At 41.5% G+C, this 27,827-nt stretch overlaps 1 protein-coding gene across 5 annotated transcripts; it reads right to left on the reverse strand.

Annotated features, from left to right (window-relative positions):
- Positions 1 to 908: 908 nt before the first annotated feature.
- Positions 909 to 27,770, reverse strand: IQCE (IQ motif containing E). Of its 5 annotated transcripts, none has more exons than XM_059861774.1 (23): positions 27,352 to 27,770; positions 25,582 to 25,629; positions 24,928 to 24,970; positions 23,847 to 23,987; positions 23,422 to 23,553; positions 22,400 to 22,470; positions 21,750 to 21,863; positions 21,100 to 21,150; positions 20,523 to 20,593; positions 20,230 to 20,302; positions 19,777 to 19,826; positions 17,029 to 17,210; positions 16,532 to 16,587; positions 16,034 to 16,236; positions 15,157 to 15,261; positions 14,316 to 14,418; positions 12,019 to 12,114; positions 11,817 to 11,840; positions 10,831 to 10,926; positions 9,689 to 9,819; positions 8,886 to 9,001; positions 4,642 to 4,727; positions 909 to 1,126 (listed from the first exon to the last, which is right to left on the reverse strand). In XM_059861774.1, the coding sequence occupies exons 1-23, from the start codon at positions 27,754 to 27,756 to the stop codon at positions 1,118 to 1,120; spliced, it is 2,406 nt and encodes an 801-aa protein (XP_059717757.1). In that variant the 5' UTR covers positions 27,757 to 27,770; the 3' UTR covers positions 909 to 1,117. The 5 variants fall into 5 exon arrangements, with proteins under 5 accessions (XP_059717757.1, XP_059717756.1, XP_059717758.1 ...); XM_059861773.1 differs by having other exon boundaries at positions 4,614 to 4,727; XM_059861775.1 differs by lacking the exon at positions 909 to 1,126 and having other exon boundaries at positions 1,523 to 4,727; positions 17,053 to 17,210.
- Between the last annotated feature and the right edge of the window lie 57 nt (positions 27,771 to 27,827).

Raw genomic sequence — 27,827 nt, forward strand, 5'->3', positions numbered from 1 at the left:
TTTGAGCATCAAGACTTTATGACAGCTCTGTTCACACTGCCAGCAACAGAAGACCAACAGGGGCTTATGTGGACCCAGTGCAATGTTTCTGTGAGGCAAAACCCTCCCCAGGAGAGGGCAGCTGGGACAGCCTGAGCAACACTTTGAGCTGGGACATTGGTTCAGACACAGCTCTGCTGAGAGGAACAACACAAACACTGTCCTGGAGAGCAGGGGGAGTCCAGATGCTCAGGTATGAAAAGGGTAATTGGGACAGCCAGGCAGGGAGGGGCAAGGGGAGCAGGGTGCAACTTCATCAGTGAACCTGAGCAGAGTGAATTCCTGAGAACACAGCAACCCTTGCTGCTCTTCCTTGAGCACAGCAGGACTGGCTGCTGAGCACCACGTGTAACCAAAGGGCCAAACACACACCAAAACCAGGCCAGGCATGGGGAGGGGATGGCAGGGCTGCCTCCACCAGCACAGCAGCACTCCAGCAAACAGAAGGCAACATCAGAGGAACTGATGCAGCACCTGACCACTAACCATGCCTGGAAATCCTTCCCTACAAACCTGGGGTCTAACATGGAAACTTTGCTCTTTGCAGGTGTTAATGTTGCCCATTGAATGAAACTTTTTTTCTCCCCTTAAAAAGTTTGTATGAGGAAAGCAATTCATTAGCTGACAAACCTACCACAGAGAGATGCTGCAAAGCTTGCAAGAGTCAAGGGCATTCCAACTTCAGCTGCAGACAAATTATGGCTTAATATAACTAAGTGTGAATGCTTAATTGCTTTCTGAATTCAAGACCAGTCTGCTCCAAGAAATAATACCAAATTTTTCCATTCATGCCTCATGGATTACCTCTGGTGTTTAAGATTTAAAACTGAAGTTTCTCATAAGAAATCCAGAGCATATGCCAGTAGAGCTGAGCGGAAAGAATAAAAAATGTGAAATTTAATTAATAAAATCATCCAACAAAGACTGTCTCATCTTGTACTCTCATAGCTGTTGTAGTCCTACCCCAAGGACTCTGCTTGACAGGAGGATGACTGCAGGATTCCCATGTTTTCACAGCAGGGTCTTCTATTGCCACAAACCAGCAGAAGGCTTCTTTAGGGAGTCCTTAAAGGCTTTTTCAGTGGACCTGGAAAAGAATGCACATGTCCCAGCTCCTTCCAGAGCTTCACAAACAGCAGCATTAACCCAGGTGGGAGGATACACTGTCAGTAAACTGTTGCACTCTGTAGTCTCCTGCACCCCTCAGCTGCTGCCAGACCAGTTTTTTAAAGCAAAAACCCATCAGCTCTTTCAGTTCCACCAGGTTTTGGTCAGGAACACTGCTCATTCCTGATGGGAAAACCTTGAACCCGCACTAAAAGAAGAGAAATTTCACACCTTACATGTTTCAGTTATCTTGTTACTGTCCATTCAGGAAATCAGGGATAAAAGGTCAGCCCAGGTGCAAAGAGAAAACAGGAGAGTGCAGCAGAGGCCAGAGGGGCAATGAAAATACAGCAGTGGCAGAAGAAACACATCAACATTCGGTTATAAACTTTATTTCAAAATTCAACAGTTCAAAGAAAATTCATTGCAATTGTTTTAGCTTTTCAAAGATCCCAAAATAAATTATATAAAATACTTGAACAGTTCTAAATATTAAAAAGATCATAAAAATTAATGGTGCTCTCATATGCCAAGATTAATCCTTTTCCATTTTGACTACATTAGAAGTTGCCTGTGCAGGGATTATTTTTAGAGCTATGCAGGAAACAATAGAGTTTTCAGGTCTTGATGCCTCAGTAAAGATTTACAGGCAAAGGCACTTAAGGGCAAAAAGAGATCAAGAGAGATAACATGCCATTAAAGTCAGATCTCTGCACTCACACACAATCTCTAACTAACACTGCTGCAAACTGCAGATGGTTTTAAGTCAGAAACATTATTCCATATTGACAGGATGGAAAGTGTGCTTTTAGATTACACTGGATACAGGGGAGTTTCATTTGCATTCAAGGCCTTGACACCCCCACAAGGTTTCCAGGGCTTTCTACAGAGGTGTTTTTCAGAAACAGTGTGTTTGTACAGGGCCTATCTTGGCAGATTTGAGTCTCACTGATTTTTATTGTCCTCAGCTCTCTGTTGAGGAAAACGCCATTTATTCAAAAATTAACTTTTTCTTCCTTCTTTGTGCCACACTTCCTCCCAGATTTATGGGTGCTGGCATTCAGATAGATAACCACAGGACCAAACCTAGGGTCAATCACTACTCCCTCCAACACATTCCATCACAGTGTACAACAGAACAACACCTAAGGCTGATAGTGTGCAGGCTTCCCTTCCTTCTGGACCACACCAAGCTCCTGATGTGAACACATAATTACCTTCCAAAGTAAGGTATGAGTTTGCAGGCCATCTCAATGTTAGTTATCAGATCTTTGATAGCTGGGAGACTACACTCCCAAATTTAGAAAGTTTTAGACACATTTTGATTCACCCCAGAGAACACTTGTTTCTTTTCACCCTGGTTTCTGTTTGTGTCTGGGTCACTCCAAGCTCCTATCTCCCATTAATCCCAGAATTTGTCTCTGGACAGTGCTGCTGCTGGCCATGCTCACTCCAACACAAGCCCTTCTGCTCTGTATCAACTTCCTAATACTGCCACATTGCTCATCACAGCAGAGTAAAGTAAAAGAATGTTTTCTTTATTGCATTTGCTGCCCCAGTACCTCCCTATAGGATGACAGCCAGGCAGGTATTTGGTATCAGCCTTGGTCCTGACACATTACACACTCTGACTTTAATGTGTCAGGCCTCATCTCTGGTTACTCTCTGGAGAGATCCCTGACAGAGTCACAGTTACAGACCTGAAATATTATACACTACTACTCAGTACAGCACTGCTTCCATTTAGCAAAATGACCCTTCTTCTTAATGTGACTTCCAGAAAAAGAAAGAAACATATCCCAGCTTCCACCAGAAGGATTCTATCCCTTTTCTTCTATGTATATTTTTTTATCCTTCCTGCAGATGACAGTCATGTGACCAAAGCACCAGCAGGAAAAATTTACCCAGTGGGAGTGCAAATGACATTCTTCAGACTGCTTTGGGTATGGAGAGCTCCCAAAACTGCCTTTGGAAATAGCACAGGCAGCATTTCCACCGAGGGGATTAAATGAAATCAGCTGCATTGTGCTGCAGCCATCCAGTTTCCTCTTTGGCTCTAAGTACTGGCACAAACTATGATAAGCCTCAGATAGTCTCCACTGAAATCACAGAACTGAGACAGCCCTGACTTATTGGTATTCTGAGAAACAGTGGTGACTGATTTTTAATTTAGAAAAGGTGATAAAGATCTTATATTTAAGAGTGTGCTTTCTGTTTACAGGAGACTTTATTACTCTTTGATGACAAAGAAACCATTAGTGTTTCCAGAAAACCTTCAGCACGTGCTCGTAAAATTAATTTCCCCTTCCAAAAAGTATCATGATTTATCTAGCTCACCTTAAAACAACCCACACACATTTCAATGTCTTTGAAGGATGTTGGTGCAACAGTAGGAACTATCCAGTCAAAAAGTACAGTCTGCAGAGATCTGGAAAGACCCCCTCTGATGAAATCCTCAACAGCCCATCAGGCCTTTGGTCTTTCCATGGAAAATCACACTGTGAGTGCTTTTTCTGGAGGCAGTCCTAATTTCTGTTATAATCCAACCTACCACTTCTGCTGCCTAACCAAACTGCCTCAATTAGATATGAGCAATGTAGCCAGGTGAGCATTCCAGACAGTTCTATCTCCTATGTCAAATATTTTTACACATTAAGAATTGACCCTGCAAAACACACATAATAATTTGTGACTTTTTAAGCAGAAAAAACACTCACAAGGGTATCCCTTCAGAGCACACTGCTGCTAATACACACCTGCCCTGACAAATCCCCAAAGCTGATTATGTCATCAGACATTTCCACACAAAGCAGTACCACAGATGTCATCATACACACACAGGAAAAGGTCAATAAATAAGAAAACCCAGCTGATACAGTGGGCCTAGAATAGTCCTATGGCAAAGAAATGGCTTTCTAAAAGCCTTTACAAGGTCTGCACAGACTGTAAATGTTCAATATAAAAATAAAAAGAAAGATATTAAAATATGATACAATAAAAATTTTAAATAGTAAAGCACAGATAACAAATACCAGTTGTACCCCTTTGCATACCTGGGCTAAAAACTGAGTTATGTCATTTACCACTTTCTGATTAAACAAATTATGTTATTGACCTGAAACAAAACTTTGTTTGGCATTAAACATCTTAAGGCTTTATTGCTTTCATTTAAATTTGGCAACTGAATTTATAATCCTCATAAAAAATATTAAAGTGTTTGGTTGAGTTTATAAATCCAAACTCTCTCTACCAGGAGGGTAAGGTTAACAGTCAGTCAGTGGCTTTTAGTCATAAAGTCTGCAGAGAAAACATCAAAGAATTACTCATTTGTGGCTGAAATCATGTGAACTGTCACTAAAAAGGGGCTGATACTCCCCCCTTTTCCATCTTTGATATGCTTGATCTTGGTACAAATAGTTTTGTTGGTGAAGCAAATAATCCCAGACCACCAGAGCCTGTTAGCAAACCTTAGAAGTGGGTGGGGCTTTTCTTCACCTGCAGCAAGGGAGGGACAACAACGTCGTCGGAGTCATCGGAGTGAGCCTCGTCCGGGGCCACACAGGGAGCAGAGCAGGACCTGCCTGAAAGGATTCCAGCAAACAAGCTCATCAACACACAGCACCGACCAAAACAAACCCCTGGAGCCACTGTGCTATGCTCTGAGCCAGCAAGCTCCCAAGTTTACCTGGAGTCATGCAGTTATGGGTGACTGTGGTCTTTTTGGGCATGGAGCTCTTTGTGCTCCTCTTTAATGAGCACAGGGCACAGCAAGGGTTGAGCTGACACACTGACCATGCATGAGCTCTCTGATTGCCTTGCAATCTTTGCAAGGGGTCACACACTCCAAGTAAAGCCATTTGATACTGAAGCCATTGCAGGTTAAAAGCAAACATTTATTAAATGGCCAGAAAAGGAAAAATTGATCCAAGCTTAAACTACACAGAGAGGTCACAATGAGAACTTGACTCAGATATAGGTGGAACAAAGGGAAATAGGTGCAAAAAAAAGTCACTGTCTTAAACCCTTACACATGTAAAACCCCCAAAATATTGTTCACATGCTGTTCTACTGTAATGACAATAAAAACAGAGACTACACCATAGGGTTTTCCCCCTTTTTAAAAATTTTGTTTCTTTGCTATTTTCCTGGATGTGTTTCTATGCATCTCAACCATTCCAATGTTTGAAGAAGTGTTCAGGTTGTGAACAGATATTCCTGATGATTCCAGTAAACACTGGAGAATCAGAGGCATAAAATGAATATGTACAAAGTCCCTGACACAGGAAGAGCAGAACCAGCAGCTCATAACCCCTGTGCAAGAGATGTAGGAACTAAATGATGACTGCTATTAATACCTTCCAGTACAATATCCTCCCCTCAGCTATTAATACCTTCTAGCACAATATTCTTCCCTCAGCTCCACTTATTTTTCACTTTCAAACATAAATTCTCTGAAAAGACTCTCCCAGAGAAGAAAACAAATCAAGACAACCTGTGGTAGAAAGAGGAAACTGGCAAGAAGCCACAGTCTGAGGTTTTGACCTGAACTGGAGGGCACACAGAGAATATTATCCAGGGACAACAGACCTGCCACAGGGCTTGTAGTGAAATAAGAGATTCCTGACACAGGAAAAAAAAAATCCTGGTCTGGAAGAGCAGGCACACACAGAAAGTGGAACATGGAATGATGAAAAGGGACCACAACTGGCCCTGGGATAGAAAAAGAGTGACAGAGCCTGTGAATGGCAAGGGGGATGCAGGGAGCCATTATATGCCACTGACCTCAGCCTAAAAAGCAAGGAAACACAAGATTTTCTAGGTAAGTCAAAATCTTCTCTCCACCAGTCAACACATAATGCCAGAGTTTTTCAGGGAGATTTATGAGATAGTAGCACTGGTGATATGGAGGAGCAAAGGGAACTGCCAAAACCAGGCATGGGAGCCAAAGAAGCAACTCTAAGAATAAACATATTTTATATGAAATAGCTTCATATTATTCAAATAATTCTTGATTATATACTGCTCCTGACATATGAGATTTTCTTGTCCTCATTTTCAGTTTGATTTCAACTTGATCTTGGTGCATGTGAAGGCTAAGCACTGATATGAGTTAAGGGTTGTATGTAAATTCATTAGGATTCCAAAAGAGCCTGAAATGAAGTTAACAGTTGCAGCCAGAGTGGCCAGTAATATGCAAAGAGAAACACTGCCCTTAATCAAGATTGCTGTGCATGTACAGAACATATTCTTCCTTCCTGTCACTCCCCTGACAGAACAAAACAAAACACAACACCAAGTTTCACAGGCTGAATTGTTAATTTCTCTTTCATTTCATGGGAAACAGCAGAAATGGCTTTCTAAAATCTCCAGGTCCTGAAGACAAGCAAAGCAGCACTGAATAAACTTTTTAAAAACTGTTTTTCTTTTCCTAGAAAATACAGAGCTATCTAACCTGATGCAAACAATGAATTATAAATCTGCAATGCCACACCAGGATTATATACATTCATTCTAGCAGATGTATAAGGTTTTAAAAACACATTTTCATCTTCCCCATTGTTCTTCAAATAATGCCAAAGGGGTAGTGAATTGAAATGATTTACTGCAATACAGATATTGACTGAAAGCTTAAGATCATTTCAAGACCTAGAGGTCATGAAATGCAAGCCTGGACTTGGGACAAATGAAGAAAGAACTTGTTCAACAGCTGCATGATTTAAAGCTGTAAGAATCTGATTGCTTTTAAATCACTCAGCTGCTCAACAAGCTCCTTGTCTCACATCCTTCCCAGGCTGCAGGATGACCACTGAAATCCCAATTTACCAACAAACCCCAGTTTTGCCAGTGGATTTTTCTATCAGTCATGAGCTCAGAATGGCAGGGGTGCACGTTTAGTTAACTTTAACTTTAGTTTAAGCTACATAAATCCACATGGCAAAAAACCAAACAGATGCCTGAGGGGTTGCATTTACACCAGGATGCTCTCCTTCCTTTAGGAGGCTTTTCCTAATTCATCTTTTGGGAGATTTTGGTTAAACACTCCCATGCACCAGGCTCTAATACTTCAGAGAGCTCAGTGCCAGGCAGACTTTTGGGCAGCTGTGCAGTTACAGAAGCACATCCCCAGTGTGCCTCTCAACAGAACACCTGGATACATTCTGTCCTCATCCCAGACTTTGAAAACATCTCCCACACCGATAAAGTCAGCAGCAAACAAAACCTGCTCTGCTCCCAATCACTCCTTTTTGATATTCACCAGGAAAGGACTGCAAGGAAGAAAGTTTCAGAGTATGGTTTCCTCTGTCTCTCTTCCAGTATAAACTATCCCAGGACTTCTTCACTCATCAACTTGTCATCATAATCTGCAATAAAACTTAGCTTAGGAGACTTCATAGCTAGACAATGACTGTGCCCTGCTGGTACTCATATGACTGTGTTCACTGGGCTTGCCTCATCTTACCCTCTTCTGTGGGTCCTAGAATCCCTTAAATGTTTAGTCCTTCTTTCTCTTTGAGCAGAATTTACCCTGGCTTTAGTGAGCATGCCAATAATGACTACTGCAGTAGAGCTCAGGCAAATCAAGGTGCTGCAGCATTGTTTTTTTTCCTGGATACTATCACCAGACATAATTAAAGCCACTCAAAACTCAAACATCTTCAGAAGCAAGCACTTCCTTCACAAAGCAGAATGTGCCTCTGAATATGGAACACAGTGAAGTTTCTTAAACACATTTTCTTCCACTGAAGTGTTACCTCTGTTTTCACAAGCCCTGCAAATCTGGCTTGTTCCCCACCTCCTATCTTAGAGAAACAGCCTCACTGCTTACAGCATTCTCTGTCTCTGAGCAAGCCTGCAGGGACTGAGAGCTTTTCATTGACAAAAAAAACTGAGCCAGGGTTTCTCAGGTCACAATCAAAGTTGCTCCTTTTTTCCCCAGCTGGTCCATAAAAGCCTCAAATGTCCCACTCTGGACAGAACCAGCTCTTTTTAATTTAACTCCCTTGAAGCTGCATGTCTAAGGCTGTCTTATCTGCAGCATTGCTTTGTCTTTCTTACTCAGTACTTCTAACATCCTCCTGAAAGCCTCTTTGGCTTTAACTCCATCTTCTCACAAACAGCAATAAGGAATCCAAGAAGAAAACCAAAAGGCACAAGAGCCATAAAAGAGACAGATTTTCTCAGTTTGTATTACAGCAGTACTTGCTGGCAAGGTTATCCAGGACTTCATCTTTCCCCTTACTGTAGCAACTGAAGACTGCTGAAAACACCATGACCAAATGCACATGGCTGCCTAGGATGGCTCTTTTTAGCAGATGTCTGTCTGTCTTCTGCAGAAACTAAGTCAGGGTGGTGGAAATGCTCTCAGCTTGGCTATGGCTGAGGGCCCAAAATGTGATGGGAAGTACCATACTCCAGCTACAGGGCTGCAAAGGAAGCAGAGAGGCAATAGAGGGGAACACCATGTTCCCTCAATAATTACCACTTACATCAGAGAGACCTTCCAAACCACAGCTGGGACAGACAAAGCTCTGGGAAGAAGCTGGTGCTGAGACTGTCAGAGCTTTTATTTTTTATGCAGGGAACTGCACGTGCCAGTAGAAGCAACATGCCACCAAAGGAAGCCACCCACATGGAGTACAAGGCTGCACATGTGTGTGCACATGCAGATGTTCTTTATAAAAATGTGCAGGCACCCACTCAAAACACCCAGACTTTTGAACACAGGGCAGGGAGATTACCAGGAAGAGGAGATGTGGGGACTGAAGATCCCTGGAGTGCTGCTGAGCCTGGTCTCTTCTCTGAGGTGGGACCTGCAGGATCTGCTTTCTCACTGGGGGTACTGGGCACAGAGGACCTGCAAAGAGACACACTCAGAGCATGAGGCACAGAGCAGTGTTTGCAGTCTCTCTTCACAGGCTGTGCTGCAAAGTTTCTTGTGTTGCTGCTCTATCACCTGCAGAAGTGAACCCAGACACTGAACAGAGGTGACAGCCATGTACCTCTCCTTGTAACCATGGCAGCTGGCACTAAAAACTTTCAGAGCAGTAAACCCTGGAGAGAAAGGAAGCATTTTTCAAGACACAGTCACCACAAACCTAAGCAGTAATCAAATCCCTGCCTGAGCTAAGTGACTGGATGGCATTCTAGCTTCTCCCTCTTCTTCCTCCACATAACCCTTCACCTGCACAGGTCAGGGCTTCAGAATCACAGTTAAGCAAATGTATCAGCAATCTCTGTGATAACAACAGTAACCTTTCTGTTCCACAGGGGAATTATTTCACTTTACTTCTACACATTGCTGTGAAAGAGAACATCAGCAGGACATGGGAAGACTCATGCTGCCACAAAGCTCCTTTAGTTGCACATCTTTTGAATCTCCTCAGGAACCAGCTCTCCCTTGTCTTTTTTTTTTTTAACAATAGCCACATTCTCCTTCTCTGCTAAGGAAACCACACTAAAAATCTATTAACAAAATACTCCTCTCCTGTAATAAAAATGATTTTGCTATTGCATGTTGCAGAAGCATCTACTCCTGGCTTACCTCTCCTGAAGGGATTCTGTACGTGCTAAGTGAGCCCTGAAAATGGACTGGATGAATGTCACAATCTCATCTCTCTCCTTGCAATCAGAAGAAAAGCTCAAGGAGTCTGACGTGGAAGACAGGCAGGAGCTCTGCAAAGCAATCAGATTAAAGAAAACTGACCTTTTACAGATTGCACAGAATCTTTCACAATCTTCTTGATTGTGAAACTGGCAGTAGAACAAACATCCCCATCTTTTGGTCTGCAGTTTTTAAGGTTCTGTAAGACTAAATCAGCAGGAAATGCAAATCTGATCATCATGTAAGCTTTGAAGCATCAGCATTCAATTAATGAAAGAGCAGACACCTGCAAGGAAAGTTCATTTATTTTCCAGGAAGGAAACCTTTTGAAGATTAAGGAGGTAAGACAACCTTCAAAATGGATTTATTTTCTGTATCAAGCCAAGTATTCAGTCCTCCTACATTGGGCCAGTTTACCAGAATCAAAGAGCATGGAAAGTACAATCAGATGGACAACCTGGTTGGAGAATTACAAATTAACTATTGCCTGCTAAAGGTCCAAAGGATATTTATATAATCTGGCAAATGATTTACAGAAACTGAAAGTTCAATTTGTAAGGAAATTTTTTCATATTCACAACAGAATAATCTTGAGTAAACTGGACATGATAGAGGACACCAAGTCTTAGGTTGAGCATGCCTCACCAAGACTCCTTTACTTCTCAGTCCAATAAAAGATGTTTTCCAGATTCTTATTGCTGAACTTTGGTGAAAAAAGTTCATCTATTACTCCAGTGATTGAGTAGTGAACTCTGAGAGCAGGTAAAGTTCTGAATAGCACTCCAAATTAAAGGGTGAGCTACCTGATGGGAGAACCAGGGGAAAAAAAAGAGTTACAGTGTTACAGGCCACAAGGCTGAGAACTTACAGCTTTACTTCTAAGAAAAAGTGTGAACTACAGAAAGTGAGCAGGGAAGCCAGGGAATGAGCTCAGTATCTTTCTAGAATTACAGTGGTGCTGCCAACCAGCACATTAAAACAATCACCAGGTGATTCAGCAAATGAAGCCTGGAAGTCAAGTCCTTTCCAGTGCAAGATAAACACAGAGTGATGCTGGGATCCCCACCTGTCCCCACAATTACCTCGGTGTGAGACTTTGCATCAGGCACCCCAGCATCCAGCAGCACCTTCTGCCGAGATAAATGTCCCCTGAAGGCTGCCTGGAGCAGAACAACTGCCTGCCATGGAGAGAAGTGGCCATCAGCTCCTCTGAAAGGTAACCCACAGACATTGCACCCCCAGGGGCAGCTCTGGGGGTTAAACTCCACCTGGGAGGTGCTCAGGACTGATCTGATCAAATGCAGTGAAGTTGTAGCTGCCAGCACCAGCAGGAATTTCACCAACAGAGCACCATGCTGCCATTCCCATGTCAGATTCTGGCTACCCAGAGGGCTCTGAGATGCTCTGCTGCAATCAGAAACCAAACCAAGCCTGGCAACCCTTGTGGTGATTGCACTGAAGGCAAGGCCTTCCACTCCCCGCAGAGATTTTACTGGGTTATCATCAACAAAAAGCATTTAGAACAGCATGTTTGTGTCACATGGTTAGAATTAGTTCTAATTTATGAAAGTGGGATTTTTAATGCTCTGGAAGAAACAAAGGTAAGATGCTACATTGTGCTATTTGAAAAAAACAGTTTAATTAAAACCCTTCTGCAAAACATTCATCAAGAAATGACTTCGTGTGACAAACTTTTCATTATCTTCCAAATTTTCACAGATACTTTTCCTTAGCAAAAGCTTCAAATCCTATTTCAAATCTTTCTGAAGATTCATCATAATGAAAATTAAATCAGGATTAGAGTTATCACATTTAGAAAAACTTTATTGTCTGTTTGGTGCCAGATTTGGTTCAGAATTTTCAGAAGCTTTCACCTTGCAGAAGGTGCCAACTATGGAAAATTAGAGACCAAAAATTTGAGACCACTGACAAAATACATGAAACAAAATCTGGATGTCAGAAGGAAGATTATAGCCAGCCTGAAGAACAAATATTGTCTTGGCTGTTTGTCCTTTGATACAAATCAAATCTGCTGTACTATTTGGTTGGGTGTCATAAACACACTCACCTCATGCAGAGCAACTTCTTCTTTCTGAAATGAAAAATGTTCATGTTAATGCCACAAATAGATACAAGTTTAATTAAAGACACAGAAAACTTGTCCTGACCCCTGCCAAACTCAAACAACAATCTTTCAAGATGTGTGGATAGACGTAAAACAAGATAAGATTCAGAGGGGGAATAGCTGTTCCCTGATAGGAGAATCTCACCTTGGTTTTGTACATCTTCCAGTATCTCTGAATAATTCTGGCTGCTTGCTCTTTCCTGTGACTTTCTTTGCCTGTAACTATGCAGACTGGAGGAGCCTGCAAAGGAGAATCTCTGAGTTAGCACAGTAAAGACAGAGCTGTGAGGGAACAGATTACAAATGACTCAGGAAAATCAGCACCAGAGCTCATCCTGCCAGCAGGACAGAGGGAAGGTCAAGAGGAAACTCTTAGTTCTGAACCCTGTTTGTGTTCAAACTCATCATGGAGATGACTCTGAGAGTGAAACACATCCCTGCCCCCTCTCAGCCCTCAGCAGGGCATGGGAATGGAAAAGTTTCCATTTGCACACACCTATTTTTCTGTGCATTGCTAAGGCACTGCTAACTCACTGCTCTGTTGCTCAGAAAAGATTTGTGTGTTAGCAACAGACAGAACAAAAATCAGGTTATCTGATTTTGCAGTTCTCCAGGAAAGACAAGTATTAATTAACCAGGGAGGTCTCTTATGCCTCATCCTGGCAACTGTGGCCCCATTATCATCTCTTTAGGCTTTCTGAGAGCTGGCCATTGTATGACACCAAGCTTGTGTAAGTTGGCATCAATCTACTCTTCTATCTTAATGAAATTAATTAGAGGAAAAAGGAAGAAACCAAGAATAAAACAAGATCTTGTTCCAATAATTTCTCCCTAGGTGTGGTTGCATATTCCACCTCTCACCACTTGATCCTTTTGATCCCTAATTATCCCACCCTACTTGTCATACCTCACATGCCAAACAAAAGTTAACTGCAAGTTTAAAAGACTAATTTAATTTGTTGGTATAAAATTTTAACTAGAGGAACAAGAGATTTTATAGACTCTGAAAAAACCTCTTGATTCTGTGAAAAGAATTTATTTATAACCTAAAGCCGCCGAGCTCCAGGCTTAAGTTTAGCAAATGGATCATGTCATATTAAAAATGACAACCTACTATTAAAATGAGAAATTGGTAGGAACTTAGTGATAATTACAAATAATGGGAACATTTCAATAAATGGATGGTTACTGGCCAAGAATATATATAGTCTGCAGAGGGAAAAAGGAGCTGTTTGTTGGCTGTCTTTAAAGACTCCAGTTATTTGGTATTCAAAACATCCTCTAGCATCCATGAGCCTGTAACACACAGAAAAGAATCTACAGAATGGCACAGTATATCAGAAACCAGAACCTTCTTAAGCCACTGGACATTTTTATTAGTATTTTTTACTATGTGTATTTCAAGGTCTATTTATTTTTAAGTGCAAATCAAAATCCCCAGTAATAATTTCCAAGTAGTATTTAGTGAAATGTGATTAACATGGCCACAGTGCCTCTGAAAGCAGCTCTTCAGTGTCCATCCATCTCTGCTGGCCAATTACCTCACTGGGAAGAGGGACAGAAGATTGCAGAGATATCAAGTTCAGACATATTTTACAAAACCCCAAACTAATTCAAGAGCCACACTTAAGACTGTCCAGGATAAACAGAATATATGCACAAACATATTTATTAGTTAGAACACCTCAACTCTAGGAAAACTCCTCTTGAAAGTGGAGTTCACTTACTTCATTGTATTGACATCTTCCTTAATTCTTGACTCAAATATTATGTTCCACCAGCAGCAGAATTAAAACCCCCTCAATTTCCATGGTTATGAGTGTTCTACATCCTGTAAATCTTCCCATGAAAAAGCACCTCACTTCCATCCTAACAGAAAAGCAAGTGAGTGTTTTCTGACTGGACAGCTCTTGTGCCCTAAGGGACCACCTGGCCAGCAGAAAAATCACTGAAAAGGGATTTTTATCTTTTGCCAGTCTGCCAGGGAGCACATTTACCTGTGTCTCCATCCTTTATCTAACTGTCAACTCCTACAAAACCTCCCTCTCTCTACAAAATCAGACTGAAATTAGGCAATGGTCTCAGATGCTGTAAGAAAATCAAAGTAACCACAATTTTTTAATTATTTTAAGTTTTGAGAAAAGCCCCAAACACTTAAAAGTTTAAGTCTTTTGCAATATTACACTGAGAAAGAAAAAAAGCAACGGCAACGAAGAGGATCACAAACAAAACAGCTTCAAAAAACTCCCCAAGCTGCAGTGTTAACTATTGAAATAACTTATTTCCAACAAATATTGGGAGTTAACCACCATTATCTCTATGACAAGATTTAATGTATCTCTGAAAAAACACAAGTAGAAGCTCTTTAGACTACCAGCTCCATTTGAAATCTATATCAGACACAAAGAAAAAAGAAAAACACAAACAAAAATGTGGCTGTACCTTATTAAGCTTTTCCACTGTATCTTCTCCAATTTGTCTTTTCTCCTCCTCCAGTTTTAACTCCAGTTTTCCTACTTTCTGTGTCAGGTTCTGGATTTCCTCACTATGGTTGGAAAGGCAAAGATATTTATAGCTTACAGAAATTTTCTGTTGACTCTGCTTTGAAAATACTGAACCCATTTCATAACACTTGGTTGGTTTGGGTTTGTTTTTTAAGGCCAAGGAGGGAAACTGCTCAGGACTGTTCTCATAGTAACAGACAGGTAACATCAATTCTCAATCTGGGATAGCATAGCCTAATGTTAAAATTCAGAAGTCTCAAGGTTACTGTGGTAGCCTTGATACTATTAATAATGTATTTAGATCTGCTACAGTTTTGCATTTGTCAAAGTCCTCTCTCAATATTGAAATCACTTTTTTGTGACTCCCTTGCACAGGATTCTCACTCACAGTTGTACAGAATATAAGGAATAACTGGAGTGACACAGATGCAATGGTCTAGAAACACAGGCCAAGGTAAAGAGAGTACAACATTTTCATAGAGAAAAAAAGTCTGAACCCAACATAAAAGCATTTTCCTTTTATCTTATGAATTTTTATTATAATTTAAATCTTATTTTTACTATACTACTTAGTCTTCCACTTCCTCTAAAAGCACTCTATAGAAGTCTTCCCCTAGTAAGTTACTCCATCCCTCCAAACACTTCTGCTTAAAAGAATCCCCAGCTTCTTGCAGTTCACATGAACTCCTACAGAATTTGAGCCACTTCAAAAGAGAATTATACTTAAGGAGATTTTTTTTTTGGGTTCCAAAAGGATCTATTAATACAAAATGCTTTACCTTAAAGTCTGCTCTTCTGTACTCTTTTCTTCCATCTTACTCTGCCACTTCTGCAGCTCCAGCTCCACTTCAGCCTTAGCCTGCAGTAACTGCTTGATATCTAATCTACAAAGGCACAAGGAAATCTCAGTAATACCTGAGACATTCATAATTCCACCAAGTAGTTATTTTTTCTTTAAACTTCTGAATCAATTGGATTTTCTAAATTTGTAAAGTAACTGAATGTTTCATTTTTCCTTTTAAACAAAACTGAGTGCAAGCACCCATTGCTGATGAGCAAAACCCTCCTCAAGTGCTCTCACTGTGCATTTTTGTTCAGAGGTGACACAGGAGGCAGAGTGTCCCCAACACACCTCCCTGTGGGCAGGTCCCTGCTCAGTGCTCAGAGTAACCTGCCCTGACACACCAAACAGCCCAGGAATACAAACTGCAAATCAATCACTTAGGGGGTGAACAGAAGCCACAGAGCACCCCAGGGCAGAAGGCAGGTTTAAATGGAGAAAGTGGGAGATCAGGACAAAACATGTTGGGGAAAAAAACAAACAAAAAACCACATACAAATTTTTACAGCACAATACAAACAGGAAGTGCTGCATAAGCATATAACCCTTCAAAGGGTTTTCAGTGTGGTTGGCAGAAAAATAAGCCTTGAAAAATGTGCTAGAAACAAGCAGAAATTCTCATTTTCCATCCTCTGGCTTTTCTTCTTCAATGTAATATTATGAAGCAAATAGGATTAGAAAGAAGGTTTTGAAATAAGAACTGAAGGGATTCTCAAAATTAATGTGAATTACTTATTGCATCATTTCACAACAGGATCAGAAATGATGAAATACTTCACAGCCACAGAAGAACACCCCAGACAAGTAACACTTACTCTTTACTGAGCAGCAGATTCTGAAGTGCCTGCCTATCATCCTTCAGCTTCTTCACCAGCCTCTGGAGGCGACAGCATTCCTCACCTAAATGTTGGGATGCTGCATGGTCCAGGTCCACAGAATGTGAAGATGATTCAGGAAGCACTTGTGATGCCTCACTATCACCTAAGGACACCCTGCTGCTCTCCATGGCACACACTTTCTAAGCAGGGTAAATTCACATGGAAAACACACACACAAAAGAAGAAAATTAAATTTAGCGTGAAATTACTTTATTTAGGCCATGAGAAAAGATCAAGTGGAGGTTAATTCTAAAATGTGCATCTATTTCTAACAAGTGTGAGAGAAGAAAACAGGGAGGGAGGGCTCATGCTACAGGCAGCAGGTTATGTGTGTGAGGCAGAATGCACAAGGCTGAGACATTGAAGGACAAGGCAGTGGTTCTGCATTTTCTGCTCCCAGACAGGTAAGAAAGCCCCTTAACTATGACCACTTACTTTTTCTAGATCCAAAATCTTCCTCACCAGCCTCTGTCTGCTCCACTCACTATAATCTAAATACAATAACAAAGCTTTAAACATGTAACTACATCCATGGGGCAACATTGTTCTTGCTTTTTGAAAATTCTGGCCATATCAAAAGACCATTTAAAGATGTCTGAAAGCCAACTTTAAATATCTACCAATGAAAAAATGAGAATGGGCATAAAATATTTGACTTGTAAACCAATTAGCTCAGAAATCAATATAAGCCACTCATGTTCACCAGTTTTCAGCTACTGAAAAAGTTTCCTCTATCAATTCCAGTTTAGAATTCTCAAGGACAATAACAGAGGAAACACAGATCTGACTGGAGAAATCAGACTCCTGAAAGAAGGTTCTCATTCCAACTTTGCCACTCCTGAATCTTCACCTTTGTAACAACCCCCTCATTTCTCCCTTTGTAGGGTCCTGCTGTCACACATCTTTCAGACGTACCCAATCCCTTGCCCCACCTTCACTGGTGTTCCAGCACACACTTTTTGTTTTACTGTGAGGAGGGGAAGTGGTCAGCACGTGATCCAGGTCCTCCTTCAGCCTGCGGTTCTCAGCCTGCATTTCCCTGATGTTCCTGGAGAGCCTCAGCACAGCAGCATTCAGGGCCTTCAGTCGTTTCTGGGTGTCTCTGCCCTCTGCACTTGGAAAAGGGATCAAAACCAGAAAGTTAACTTAAAAGCAGAGAACAAAGCAGCAGCACTAGAAAGAGTGGAGCAGCTTCACTGCTCAAGTCAGGTGGCTGAGCTGACAGCCTCAGTTCCCCCACAATAACATTTCTCAATGTTTTTTTTTACTTGGGGAGTTACCTATTCTTCTCTGAAAAAGCATGCAAAGATCATCTTGCTCAACACTTCCACAACTGTTTTAATTTGTGTCAAAAAATTTGAAACATTGAAAATTCATTTATTACTTTTACTTCCTCTCCCACTCTGTTCCATTTATGCACAAACAAGGGCACTTGTATGAATGTTATTTATCTTATTTTCTGCTTGCTTTGTTAACCAACCTTATAATGCTTTACCAGCACTCTGTGAACCTCTGATTTAGAAAATGCATCAGCAAGCTGTGAGATTCCTCCAAAAATCTGTCCAGCACAGAGAGCCAACCTGCAGGCTCTGAATGGCTTTTGTTCACTAACAAACAGTGAGACTGGGGGAGAGAGACAGGGACAGACAGATGGAATAACTCTCAAAGAAATCCAACACCCAAGGGTATTTTCAGATAACTGGAAATGGTGCTCAACTGTAAAAGAAATTATCTTTGTGTCTATAAACCCCAGAGAGATCTGAGACAGATTTGAAGAATAATATGAAAATGAAAAGCATCAGAAATGGGAAAGCATTTAAACAACTTTTAAGCAGTTAAAACAACTTTAAATATACTACAGGGATTTTAAACTTTTTTCTAATAAAGGGGGGGAAGAAATCTGAGCTTCTAGTTGTGCAAAGTTATAATGTTTGTTCACAAAACAGACTTTTAGTGAGATGAAATATATTTTCTTTATTGCTATGAGAAAATTCCCAAAACCTTACTTCTGGAAGTAAAGGCCTGAGGTAACTGATGGACTTAGTTTTGCACAAGTGCCACTGCCAGTGACAACCATAGAACAGTTTGTGAAGGAATCTTATATCCCATCTGCTGGAATAATTGCAAGGTAAAAGGGGAGACAGCCTAGAGTTAGCATATCAAAAAAGGCTGAATTTTTAGCTGATCTCCTTTTTAGAAATGGAAAGGAAATGAAGAAAAAACCAAACAAAATAAGGCTGTCCAGGTGTCATGGATGACTATCCCCACAGCTGTCCCAGGCAGGAGGGAAAACAAAGCAAAAACCAAAACACATCACACCATCAGAATGGGGTAGTGACAGGAATGATAGAAACAATATCCAGACATTATTTTAGGCTCATCTAAACCTAAATAAAAAAAATCTATTTCAGTCCATTTTGAGAGCCTAACTAGTTAGTTTCTAGCTACAACTGGATACTACAGCTTCACATACAAATAACCAGACTTCAGCATTACCACTGAAAAAGAGAAGCCAAATGCCATTCACATCAGCCAGAACTAATGGAGACAAGCATCATGAAAGAAATACTCTCAAACAACTCTTGCAATATGCCAGAGTCCTGACCTTCAATATGATTTATTATTTCAGTGCTCAGCCTCTCCAGCAGAGACTGACAGTCATGTAATGGAAAGAGACTGCCCTGACCACCACTTTTTGAAGCTATGAATAAATGAGGACAAGGAAGAGACCTGGTGACTCATTTTCACCTGTAAATTAATTAGGTGTGATGGCTTAGAGCCTTGAGAGACTGTTCACTGCAGGCCTGAGCCAAAAGATTTATTTTTTTAAAAAAGTGAGAAAACAAATTGCAGTTTTCAATCCACAAGTGACAGTGAATTAGGGAACACAAGCAGTATAAATAACGACTCAAAAGAGTTCTCACATTTTTCTATCAATCTAAATAATTACACTCAATGTTAAGACAGTTGTCTGTACTTAACACTAGAAGGTCAAGTATATTTTGAAGGGGTGTGGTAACAAATGTGACTGTCCTACAAGACACTCTTACCCTTTTTTGAGCTCAAATAACACTCACTTGCAGTGATGCTTTTAATTTGCTCTCTTAGTGGAGCTTTGTCTTCTGCCTTTGTGCTTTGACTTTTATTTTCTCTATAAACTGCTCACCCTCATCACCATGCCCACACTTGCACAAGTGACAAGCACTAGTACAAGCTTCTCTGACACAATTTACTAATCTGGGTCTCTGTACCAAAGGAAAATAATGTTTACTCCAAGAACATTTTCTTTGCAGCACACACTCCAGAGCAAGATGCAGAACTGACTCAAGTGTGAAATGCCAAACATCCAGGGAGTTTGTTTCAATTGCCAGTAATGCCAGAATAGGTGTGATCATGAGGCAAGATGTAACAGAGAGAAATTTTCAGTGCTATCCTGTACTTTTTAAATAGCTCTGGTATTTTTCCAGATCCACAAAATGATCTATCTACAAGCAAAAAAATGTGACTAAGACATATTTCAAGGCTGTGAAGCCAACTAAAGCAGTGCTGAAAAAGCAAATCCAGCAATCTAAATGACAAAAACTGTTCCTATGTAGTAGTTTTCCATCAGTTAAAGCAGGACTCCAGTGATGTGTCAAACACATGCATGCAAACATTTTTAGCAGAAGAATTAAACATACTTTTTCCTCATGGTCTCAGACTTGGCCAGGAGGAGCTGGAGGCGATGAACCTGGGAAAAACAGATTCCATTAAGGAGCATCAGCAATGTCAGCTTGCACAGCAACACATCTGTTCATTAGGTGAAAATCAGAACAAGACTCTCTGGGTAGTAGCAGAGCTAATGATGCCATCACTGCAGATCAGGCTACTGTTAAATTTGCTTCCATCTCAACACTACACTTATGGATGTACAGTGGGTTCTTTATTTTCCTTTTTCATTAACACATTCATCTTCTTGAAAAAAACATTTTTCCATACAGCTGGAGCTGTGAGAATAACTATGAAAACCTGCTACCAATGACAGGTGCTCTTAAGGTACAAGAAACTTATCTTAAACATTCCATTTGCACTTTGACTCAAAAACTGCCCAGCTTCCTGTCCTGCATGCACACTGAAGGGCCTGCCAGACATACCTCTTCATAGTAGGTTTCCATGGCTAACCTCACTTCTTCCAAACTACTGGTCTTCATGTCTGCCTGGGATTCACTGAAAATAGAATAACACAAAAAAGAACCCAGTCAGATCAGCAAAGACACTGCAAGCTGGTGGTTCATAATTTTTTGGCTTATAATTGCCAATATGTTCTTGAGAGTTTATTAAAATGTCTTAAGGAATAGAACACAAATGAAAAATAACATGGATTTCCAATTCTTTCTATTAGCTCATCCAATACAAGCCTCTACCCCCTGCCCCCTCAAAGTCATACTTAATAGTGTGGTCTTTCTCCTTGCACTGCTCTTCAAGCTTGACAATCTTCTGCTTTAATCCAGTAACCACCTACAGAAAGAACAAAGAGCTCGTGAGTCCTTGAATAATCTGTCTCTTCACAGAAGGTCTATTCCTGTCTGCCCTGTCTTTATAAATTGTACCTAACCAGATATACTTATTCTACATATTTCAGTCCTTAGTAAATCATACACATCTGCTACCCTGTGAAAAAGAGAACACTGATGAAATCAGATGCTTGATTTCATAATGAGTTCAACAATATGGATATACAGCCATAAAATAAAAACAACATCACCCACTACCTTGCCAACATCAAAGCAAACAATAGGGAGAATACTGCCTAAACAGACTCAAAACAATGACAAAGAAAGCTCCCCAGAATCATGTTAATTCTAGATCTTTGTTACTGACTCCCTACCTGCTAACAGAGATACAGGTTATGTGATTCCCTAACTGATTATTCTTTCTGACCTAATTTTATTTTTTAGTGGTGTTTCACCTTAGCAAGAGGAAAAAGGACAAATGAAAGCAGGAAGTGATGAAGACACTCTTACCCATCCATTATCAGTCTTCTTTTCTGACCAAGCTCGTGCCAGCTCAGAGCCCTGCAGCAGAAAAAGCAAGTGACCAACTCTGCTACTTTATTCTACTGCTGGCTCTTTCCACAGAATTTTCCAACCTGCTCAGCTCCACAGTCACATCAGAGCCCAACAGCTGAAATTCTGAACTCCCCATGCCCACAGCTTTCTATTAGCACATTTCTCCCAAGATGTAGGTCTGCACACAGTGACAGCCACAAAAAATTCAGTAAGATTCAAGTCTGACCACAACCACAAATGCTTCTTGTCAGGGCCTGACAAGGCTGCTCTTCTGCCTCCTGGTCAGGTCTCAGGACTGCAAGCACCCATCACTCTGCAAGAGGTTAACTCCCTTCTACTCTCAGGCAAAATATTCAGAAAGTGGGTTCCTAATGAGGCAGCATTTTTATTTTACCTTCAGAAATTAAAAGTATTTGTGCTAAATGAACTTTCTATAGCACATGCCATCATCTTCCTTTGAACTGAGCTGGCCTGCTGATCTGAGATGCACAGACCAGAAATCCCTTTACACCACCTCTCATATTCCAGCCCATCACTCCTTGGAGTCACCACACTACAAACTCCTACTCTTTTGCCCCACTTTTATCCCCACAAGAAATCCCCACCCTGGAAGGATCCAGCAGTTGTTCAATCTGTTTATCCTTTCTATTGTTCTCCTCTTCCAGGCGACGGAGCTTGGTCTTCATTCGGTCTCCCTCATTCTTCTGAGCTTGTATTGTCTAAAAGAGGGGAGAGGAATCTTAAGCACATTTCAGAAACAGGAAAATGCAGAGTTTTCACATGGAAACACATTTTGATGTCAAAACCAATCCAATTATGATGGTAAAGATGACATGGAAAAAGAGGACAAAGCAGCCAAAACACAAAACCATCACATTGGACCAGGACAGACACCAGGACAGCTTAGGGAGGAGACAGAGGGAAGATAAAAGGAGAAGCTCTAACAGAAAGGCAACCTTACACAAACAACCAACCACAGCCAAGTATTTGTGTACAATACTTGGGAGTACAACAAACCCAGTCCTCACCCTTCATACAGTGCACCAAACTCTACAGAAAACCCACTCTAACCATCTCACCACAGTGAATTTTTCTTAGACAGAAACAAGTTTCAGTTTAGCCCTACATTACAAATGCAAAAAAATGTGGTGGATATCCAAAGTTGTAGAAACCAAAGTATTCTGGATCATTAAGGCCAGGACAGGCACAGGATGGATCAATCATGACTTTTTCTGTAGTATCAGAGAAACTGTACCTTTTTCAGTTCTATAATTTCATCATACATATCTTCCTTCTCTTTGTAGTCAGGAGTTCCAGGAATGTAGCCTACAGAAAGGGGTATGTAAAATAAGTAGATCCAAAAGAAGTATTTTTAACCAACCAGAAACCTTGCAGATAAAGAGAAATATCTAGAACAGCACCAAAGTGGAAACTAGGTTTTTCTCCTTTCCTCGAAGAAGAAGAAAAATCAACTAGGAAATTAATTTTAGAAATGGAGGTGAAATGGAAGTGTTACTGTATGAAACTTCTGCCAGATTTTGCAGCCAATTTTTTCCTAATTACTTCTCTTCTCTGCTGCTATATTAAAATATCCATCTCAAGAAAAATACAAACTTCACAGATGACTACAGTCTTCTCATCCCAATAAATCCATTATTTACAAAAGGTTTCTAAAAGATGTCTAGAATACATTTTTCTATTTATGCCTAACATGCACAAATATATCATCCTGTAAAGTTGCCAGAAGCTGTGAATCACCCATATATGTACAGGTGTCATTTTAAATGGAAGTGGAATTTTACAGTTCTGTAAGAAAAGCAGAATAATACTTTGAAAGTTTGCTCTTCTCATAAAACTCATTTGATTTTAATGTCACAACCACATGATAAAACACTTTCTAGAGAAGAAGTAAAAGGAGTCAATTACATAGAATTTCAGGCAAGCAGATGGTTTCTATCAATGGTTCCTAAACTATGTTTTGAAGTCACAATAAATTGTCTACAGCTGTCCCATTGAACCATATTATATTTGCAACGTTTTCAGCTGCAAATGCATGGCAATTTGCAAAAGTTTTGAAAGCTAATAGTGATTCATTGCTCAAAAAAATTGGAAATCCCTTCCTTAACCAATTTAGGAATCTCAAAAAGTATCTCATGGATCATATTTTCACACATGTATTTTAGTAAACTAAAATGGCTCTTGCTTTTCTTAAGCAATGTGTGTTTTCAGAGGGGGAAAAAAAATCACTTTTATCTACCACATCATTATAGAGCTTACCATTACTGGAAGAACGAGCATGTTTTGGCTTTTTCATTCCTAGAGCTTCCTTCAAATATTCTGGAGTGCTACTGGAAACGTTAACTCGCACATGCCCCGTGTCAGCATCTGATTTCAGAGCATGGCTCATCCCTGCCAAGAGAAATGGAACAAAAATGCAAAAATCAGGGATAATTGTGAATTAAATTTGTGGAATTATTCTGAACAAATGCAACACGGAAAGCTCCAGATGCTTTTAATTATTCCCTCTATAAATGCCAATGCTCAAGATCAGATAATTCCAAACACCCAAATAAATAACAGTGAAATTAACTCCTGTGTAACCTTTAATCAAAAACAAATCTATTTTTTAATAGTTTATATGTTAAGCTGTCCACAACAATGACTTTTAATCATAAATGCAAACAACATATCTATACTAATACCTTGTTTCAGAAATCCCAGCCACATCTGCCTTGGGTTTTCAGCAGTTGCATTCTCAAAACAAGCACTGCCTGTTCCCTGCAGAGATCTCCAAGCTGCAGCTTTTCTAGGATACAGCTGTGTGCTTGAGCTGTAGGGAGACTCTACAGCAAAAGAAAACATCTCAGTGCTGCCTTCAAAAGCTCAAGGTTACTAAAATTCTAGTTGTCTTGTTCTTCAAAGTTTCCAGACTCAATCCTATTACTTGTAAAAATAGAATTTAACAGCATATTCCAGACTGGCTTATACAGAGCAATGGGACAGGCACATAAAAAAAGCCACAAAACCCAGAAAAACTCCACTATAAATAAAATAATACAATTCCAAAAAATGAAGAGGCTTAGAAAAAGCAGAGTGACAGTAGTATGACTCAACAGCTGTGGAAAAATTTATGTGTACAGTTTGGATAGGCATCCTGAAGATACCTGCACATCTAAATGTTGTTATTAACAACACTTTAGGGTAAAGCCTTCTTTGAAACATTCACTAGAAGCCTGTGAAGCAAGGTAAATGGAAAAGTATAGCAAAAAACCATAAACCCCAGAAAAAAAGGACAAACCCAATATTAAAACCACGGATCTAATAATAATAATAAAATTGTACTGGGAAAAAAACCAAAACAACCCATCACAACAAATGAAACAAAGAACCACTAAATCTACACACAGAGATCTATGACTGGATGGTAGAGAGCTCCAATAATTCCAGAGTCTCTCTGCACAACAAGTATCAACATTTCTCCAAAGAGACAATGAGAAAAGCAAATTCAGAATGGTTGCCATCAGAAGGTAGAACATGAGAAAAAAGTAAATTATGCTGGAGAATCAAGAATTACAACCAACCCATAAATGTCAATATTTCAGCCTATACAAGCTGGACTTCACAAGTTACAGAGCAGATCTCAAATAGGTGTGTTCTGCACACAGCAGAGAATAATTCTGAAGAGAATAATAAGATCTTATCTCAGATAAAGTTCCCAGTTCCTGTATCCTTCAAATGTATCCGGTTTTGCAATTGCAGACTAAAAAGCTTTGGAAGACTTACTTGGTGACTTTGGAGGCTTGTGAAAAATCTTCTTCTTTAGCTTCTGAAAGAGAAAAGGATTTTTTTCTGTATTGAAAATACTCAGCTCTTAAGATATCATATAATCTCAAAATTGCCTTTAATCTCCCATTTTCTCTGAAGATCTTTTGTTCTAATAAGACAAAACCTTTTCTATACAAAAGAAAAATAGCAGCATTAAGCACATGCAGATTTGGGCATAGCAATGGTGATCAGAATTAAGGTGGTGCCAACTGAAGTCTGATTCTGCAGATAAACTGTCAATTCTTGCTCTGAACATGCAACCTTTCCCACCAATATTAAATATGAGTAGCAGAAAATTCAAAATAATCCCAAGTAGAGGCTGATCTGTGGAACTCTTTAGCTAAAGGAGTTATTCAATTCCATTCAAATTCTCTAAAAGGATTACTTAAGCCCACAACTTGATAGAAGAGCAAAATAAAGCCAAACAGCATTTGCACCCCCAGTGCTGAGGATCTGGAAGGCAGAATTACATCTGAAATTTGAGGTTTGTGACTCAAGCCCTTTGCAGTGCCACTGTTCACTCTCCTCCCTGAGGGGTGCTTGGTGTGCAGGAGGCAGCACACAGATGAGCAGGAACTCCAGAGGGGTTTTGGGGCATTAATCCAAACTCACCAGAGCTTTGTCTGACTGGCAGGTTATCACAGACAGGCTGTCATCTCCCTGCAAACACAGACAGGAGATTTGCTACTGAACAACTGCTTGTAATGCACATCCAGAAAACTTGTACAGTTCAACAAAGCTGGAGAGCAATGAATTCAAACAGCAAACACTGTGACCAAAGCCTCTGTTTCTCTTCCATTGCTAAAACATCAATTGTTTAAGACAAAAAGAAGCTATTTTTCAAAAACATGAAAGCGCCTGAAGGATGGTGGGGCTCTTGCTGCAAAAGCCAGCATCATTTGCTCTACACAAATAGTTTTGGGATATTGTGAAAGTCACTTCAGAAATGAACCATCACAATAGAATGCTTTGGGTTGGAACAGACCTTAAAGATCATCCAGGTTCAATCCCTGTGCCACGAGCAGGGACACTTTGCATTGAGTCACAGAGACCTGACACTGCACCAGCTGAACCTTCAGCTGGCTCTGCATGAATTTCTCCACCATTTAAGCTGCAACTCACCCAGCTCTTCCCTTCCTCCCTCACCTGTGCTACCCCTGCTATGCTGTGGGATTGTTCAGCTCCTGTATTGAAATGGAGAAGTGCTCAGGCCAAGGGAAGAAACCTCAAATGCAAGGAAGATGACAAGTTTCCCTCCCTCTCAAATGCAGGCACATCCACAGCTGAAGGAAAATTTCTACTTAGCTTCCAAATTATCTGGATGCTGCCCTCACAGAAAGACCTTTTCCACTTGCTGCTGACTCTGAGGCACTCAGCACCAACCTTTGGACAGATGCTGATCTGTGCCTGTAAGAGGCAGGGAAGGGGATAAAGTATTTTTGGAAACCCTGGCTGGTAGAAGAGGAGCAAGGAGAGCAGGTTAAAGAGCCTGCCATGCTGGCTGAGAGCAGGCAGGGATGTGTCCTCACACACCAGGCCATACAGTTTTTCATTTCCTGAGGCAATGCTCCTTGCAGCACACTGATTAATTTTGTTATTTTAAGGTGTCTCATTCTGAAATATCTCTCCCTAACTGCAGCTATCATATTTGGAATCAGACAACGTGAAGAGTGCTCAGCTTTGATAAATGGTAACAACAAAACCTTGGCCAGGATACAAACATGCACTAACAGCCCCACCACTATTTCTTGGTAACTTTCAGAGCCCCTTTTGCTCCTGCAAAACTGCCCCAACCAGAGCCACCCGCAGCAGGCAACAACAGAACCTGGGGGCTCCCAGAGGGGCTCAAAACCTCCAGCTGGCTGCTGAGGGGGTGGGAGACAAACACCAACACAGAATCACAGAATCATCTACGTTGGAAAAGCCCTCAAAGATCATCGAGTCCAACCTATGACCCAACACCACCTTGCCAACCTGACCACGGCACTGAGTGCCACGTCCAGCCTTCCTTTGAACACCTCCAGGGACGGCAAATCCACCACGTCCCTGGGCAGTCCATTCCAATATCTAATCACCCCTTCTGGGAAGAAGATCTTCCTAACGTCCAGCCTAAACCTTCCTTAGCACAGCTTGAGACTTTGTCACCTCTGTGGCGTGCTGCGGGGCACTCGGGGAGACACTGGCAGAGCCCGGAGTCCCGCGGCCTGGAGAAGGCAGAAGCCATCCCACTCCCGCTCCGAGCCACCGTCTCACCGGCCCGGCGAGCCCGGGGGTGCTCCAAGGTTTTGCCCGGGCCTCGCGGGAGCGTTTCCTGAGCCGAGCCCGGGCCGAAGCAGGCCTAGACCCGGGACCTTCTCCTCCTCCCCTCAGCTCTCTCCTTACCAGCTCCCCCTCCGCGGCCGCCTCGCCGGCCCCCCGGGCCATGGTGGGAGAGCAGTGGGAAGACCTCACGGGGCGGCGAGGCCGCGGGACCCGCCTCGGGCCGTGGCTGCCGGCTCGGGGCTGGGGGCGGCCATCGCCCCCCGGCGGCACTTCCGGGTCGCGGTAACCATGGCAACCATCGGCGGCTCGGGGTGGTGACGCATGCGCAGAGCGGGTGCGCGCCTGCAGGCAGTGCCGGGGGAGGGCTCGGCCTGGCCGCGGAGCGCGGGTGACACCAAGTGGCCCCGCAGGGAGCGAAACCCCGGCAGGCGGCGGAGCGGCCTCTGTGAGGGCTCCGCTCCACTTGCGGGCCAGGGGCTTCTGCCCGAGAGCGCCAGGATAACTCGAGGCAGGGCGCAACTCCATCCCGCGCACCGCTGCTACCGACCCGCAGCCACCGCCTGTCCCTGGAGCGCGCCCGGGTCACGCCCCCTGAC

The sequence above is a fragment of the Haemorhous mexicanus genome, chromosome 17 (assembly GCF_027477595.1).
Source record: "Haemorhous mexicanus isolate bHaeMex1 chromosome 17, bHaeMex1.pri, whole genome shotgun sequence".
In the NCBI taxonomy this organism is placed as follows: Eukaryota; Metazoa; Chordata; class Aves; order Passeriformes; family Fringillidae; genus Haemorhous; species Haemorhous mexicanus.

Excerpts from the sequence above, each read along its gene's own strand:
- IQCE (XM_059861773.1), bottom strand. The coding sequence starts at position 27,756 with ATGGAGTTGCGCCCTGCCTCGAGTTATCCTGGCGCTCTCGGGCAGAAG. Across the intron at positions 23,988-24,927 it reads CAAGCCTCCAAAGTCACCAA|AGTCTCCCTACAGCTCAAGC; the intron begins GTAAGTCTTCCA and ends CTTTTGCTGTAG. Across the intron at positions 9,002-9,688 it reads ACAGAATCCCTTCAGGAGAG|GTCCTCTGTGCCCAGTACCC; the intron begins GTAAGCCAGGAG and ends GTCTCTTTGCAG.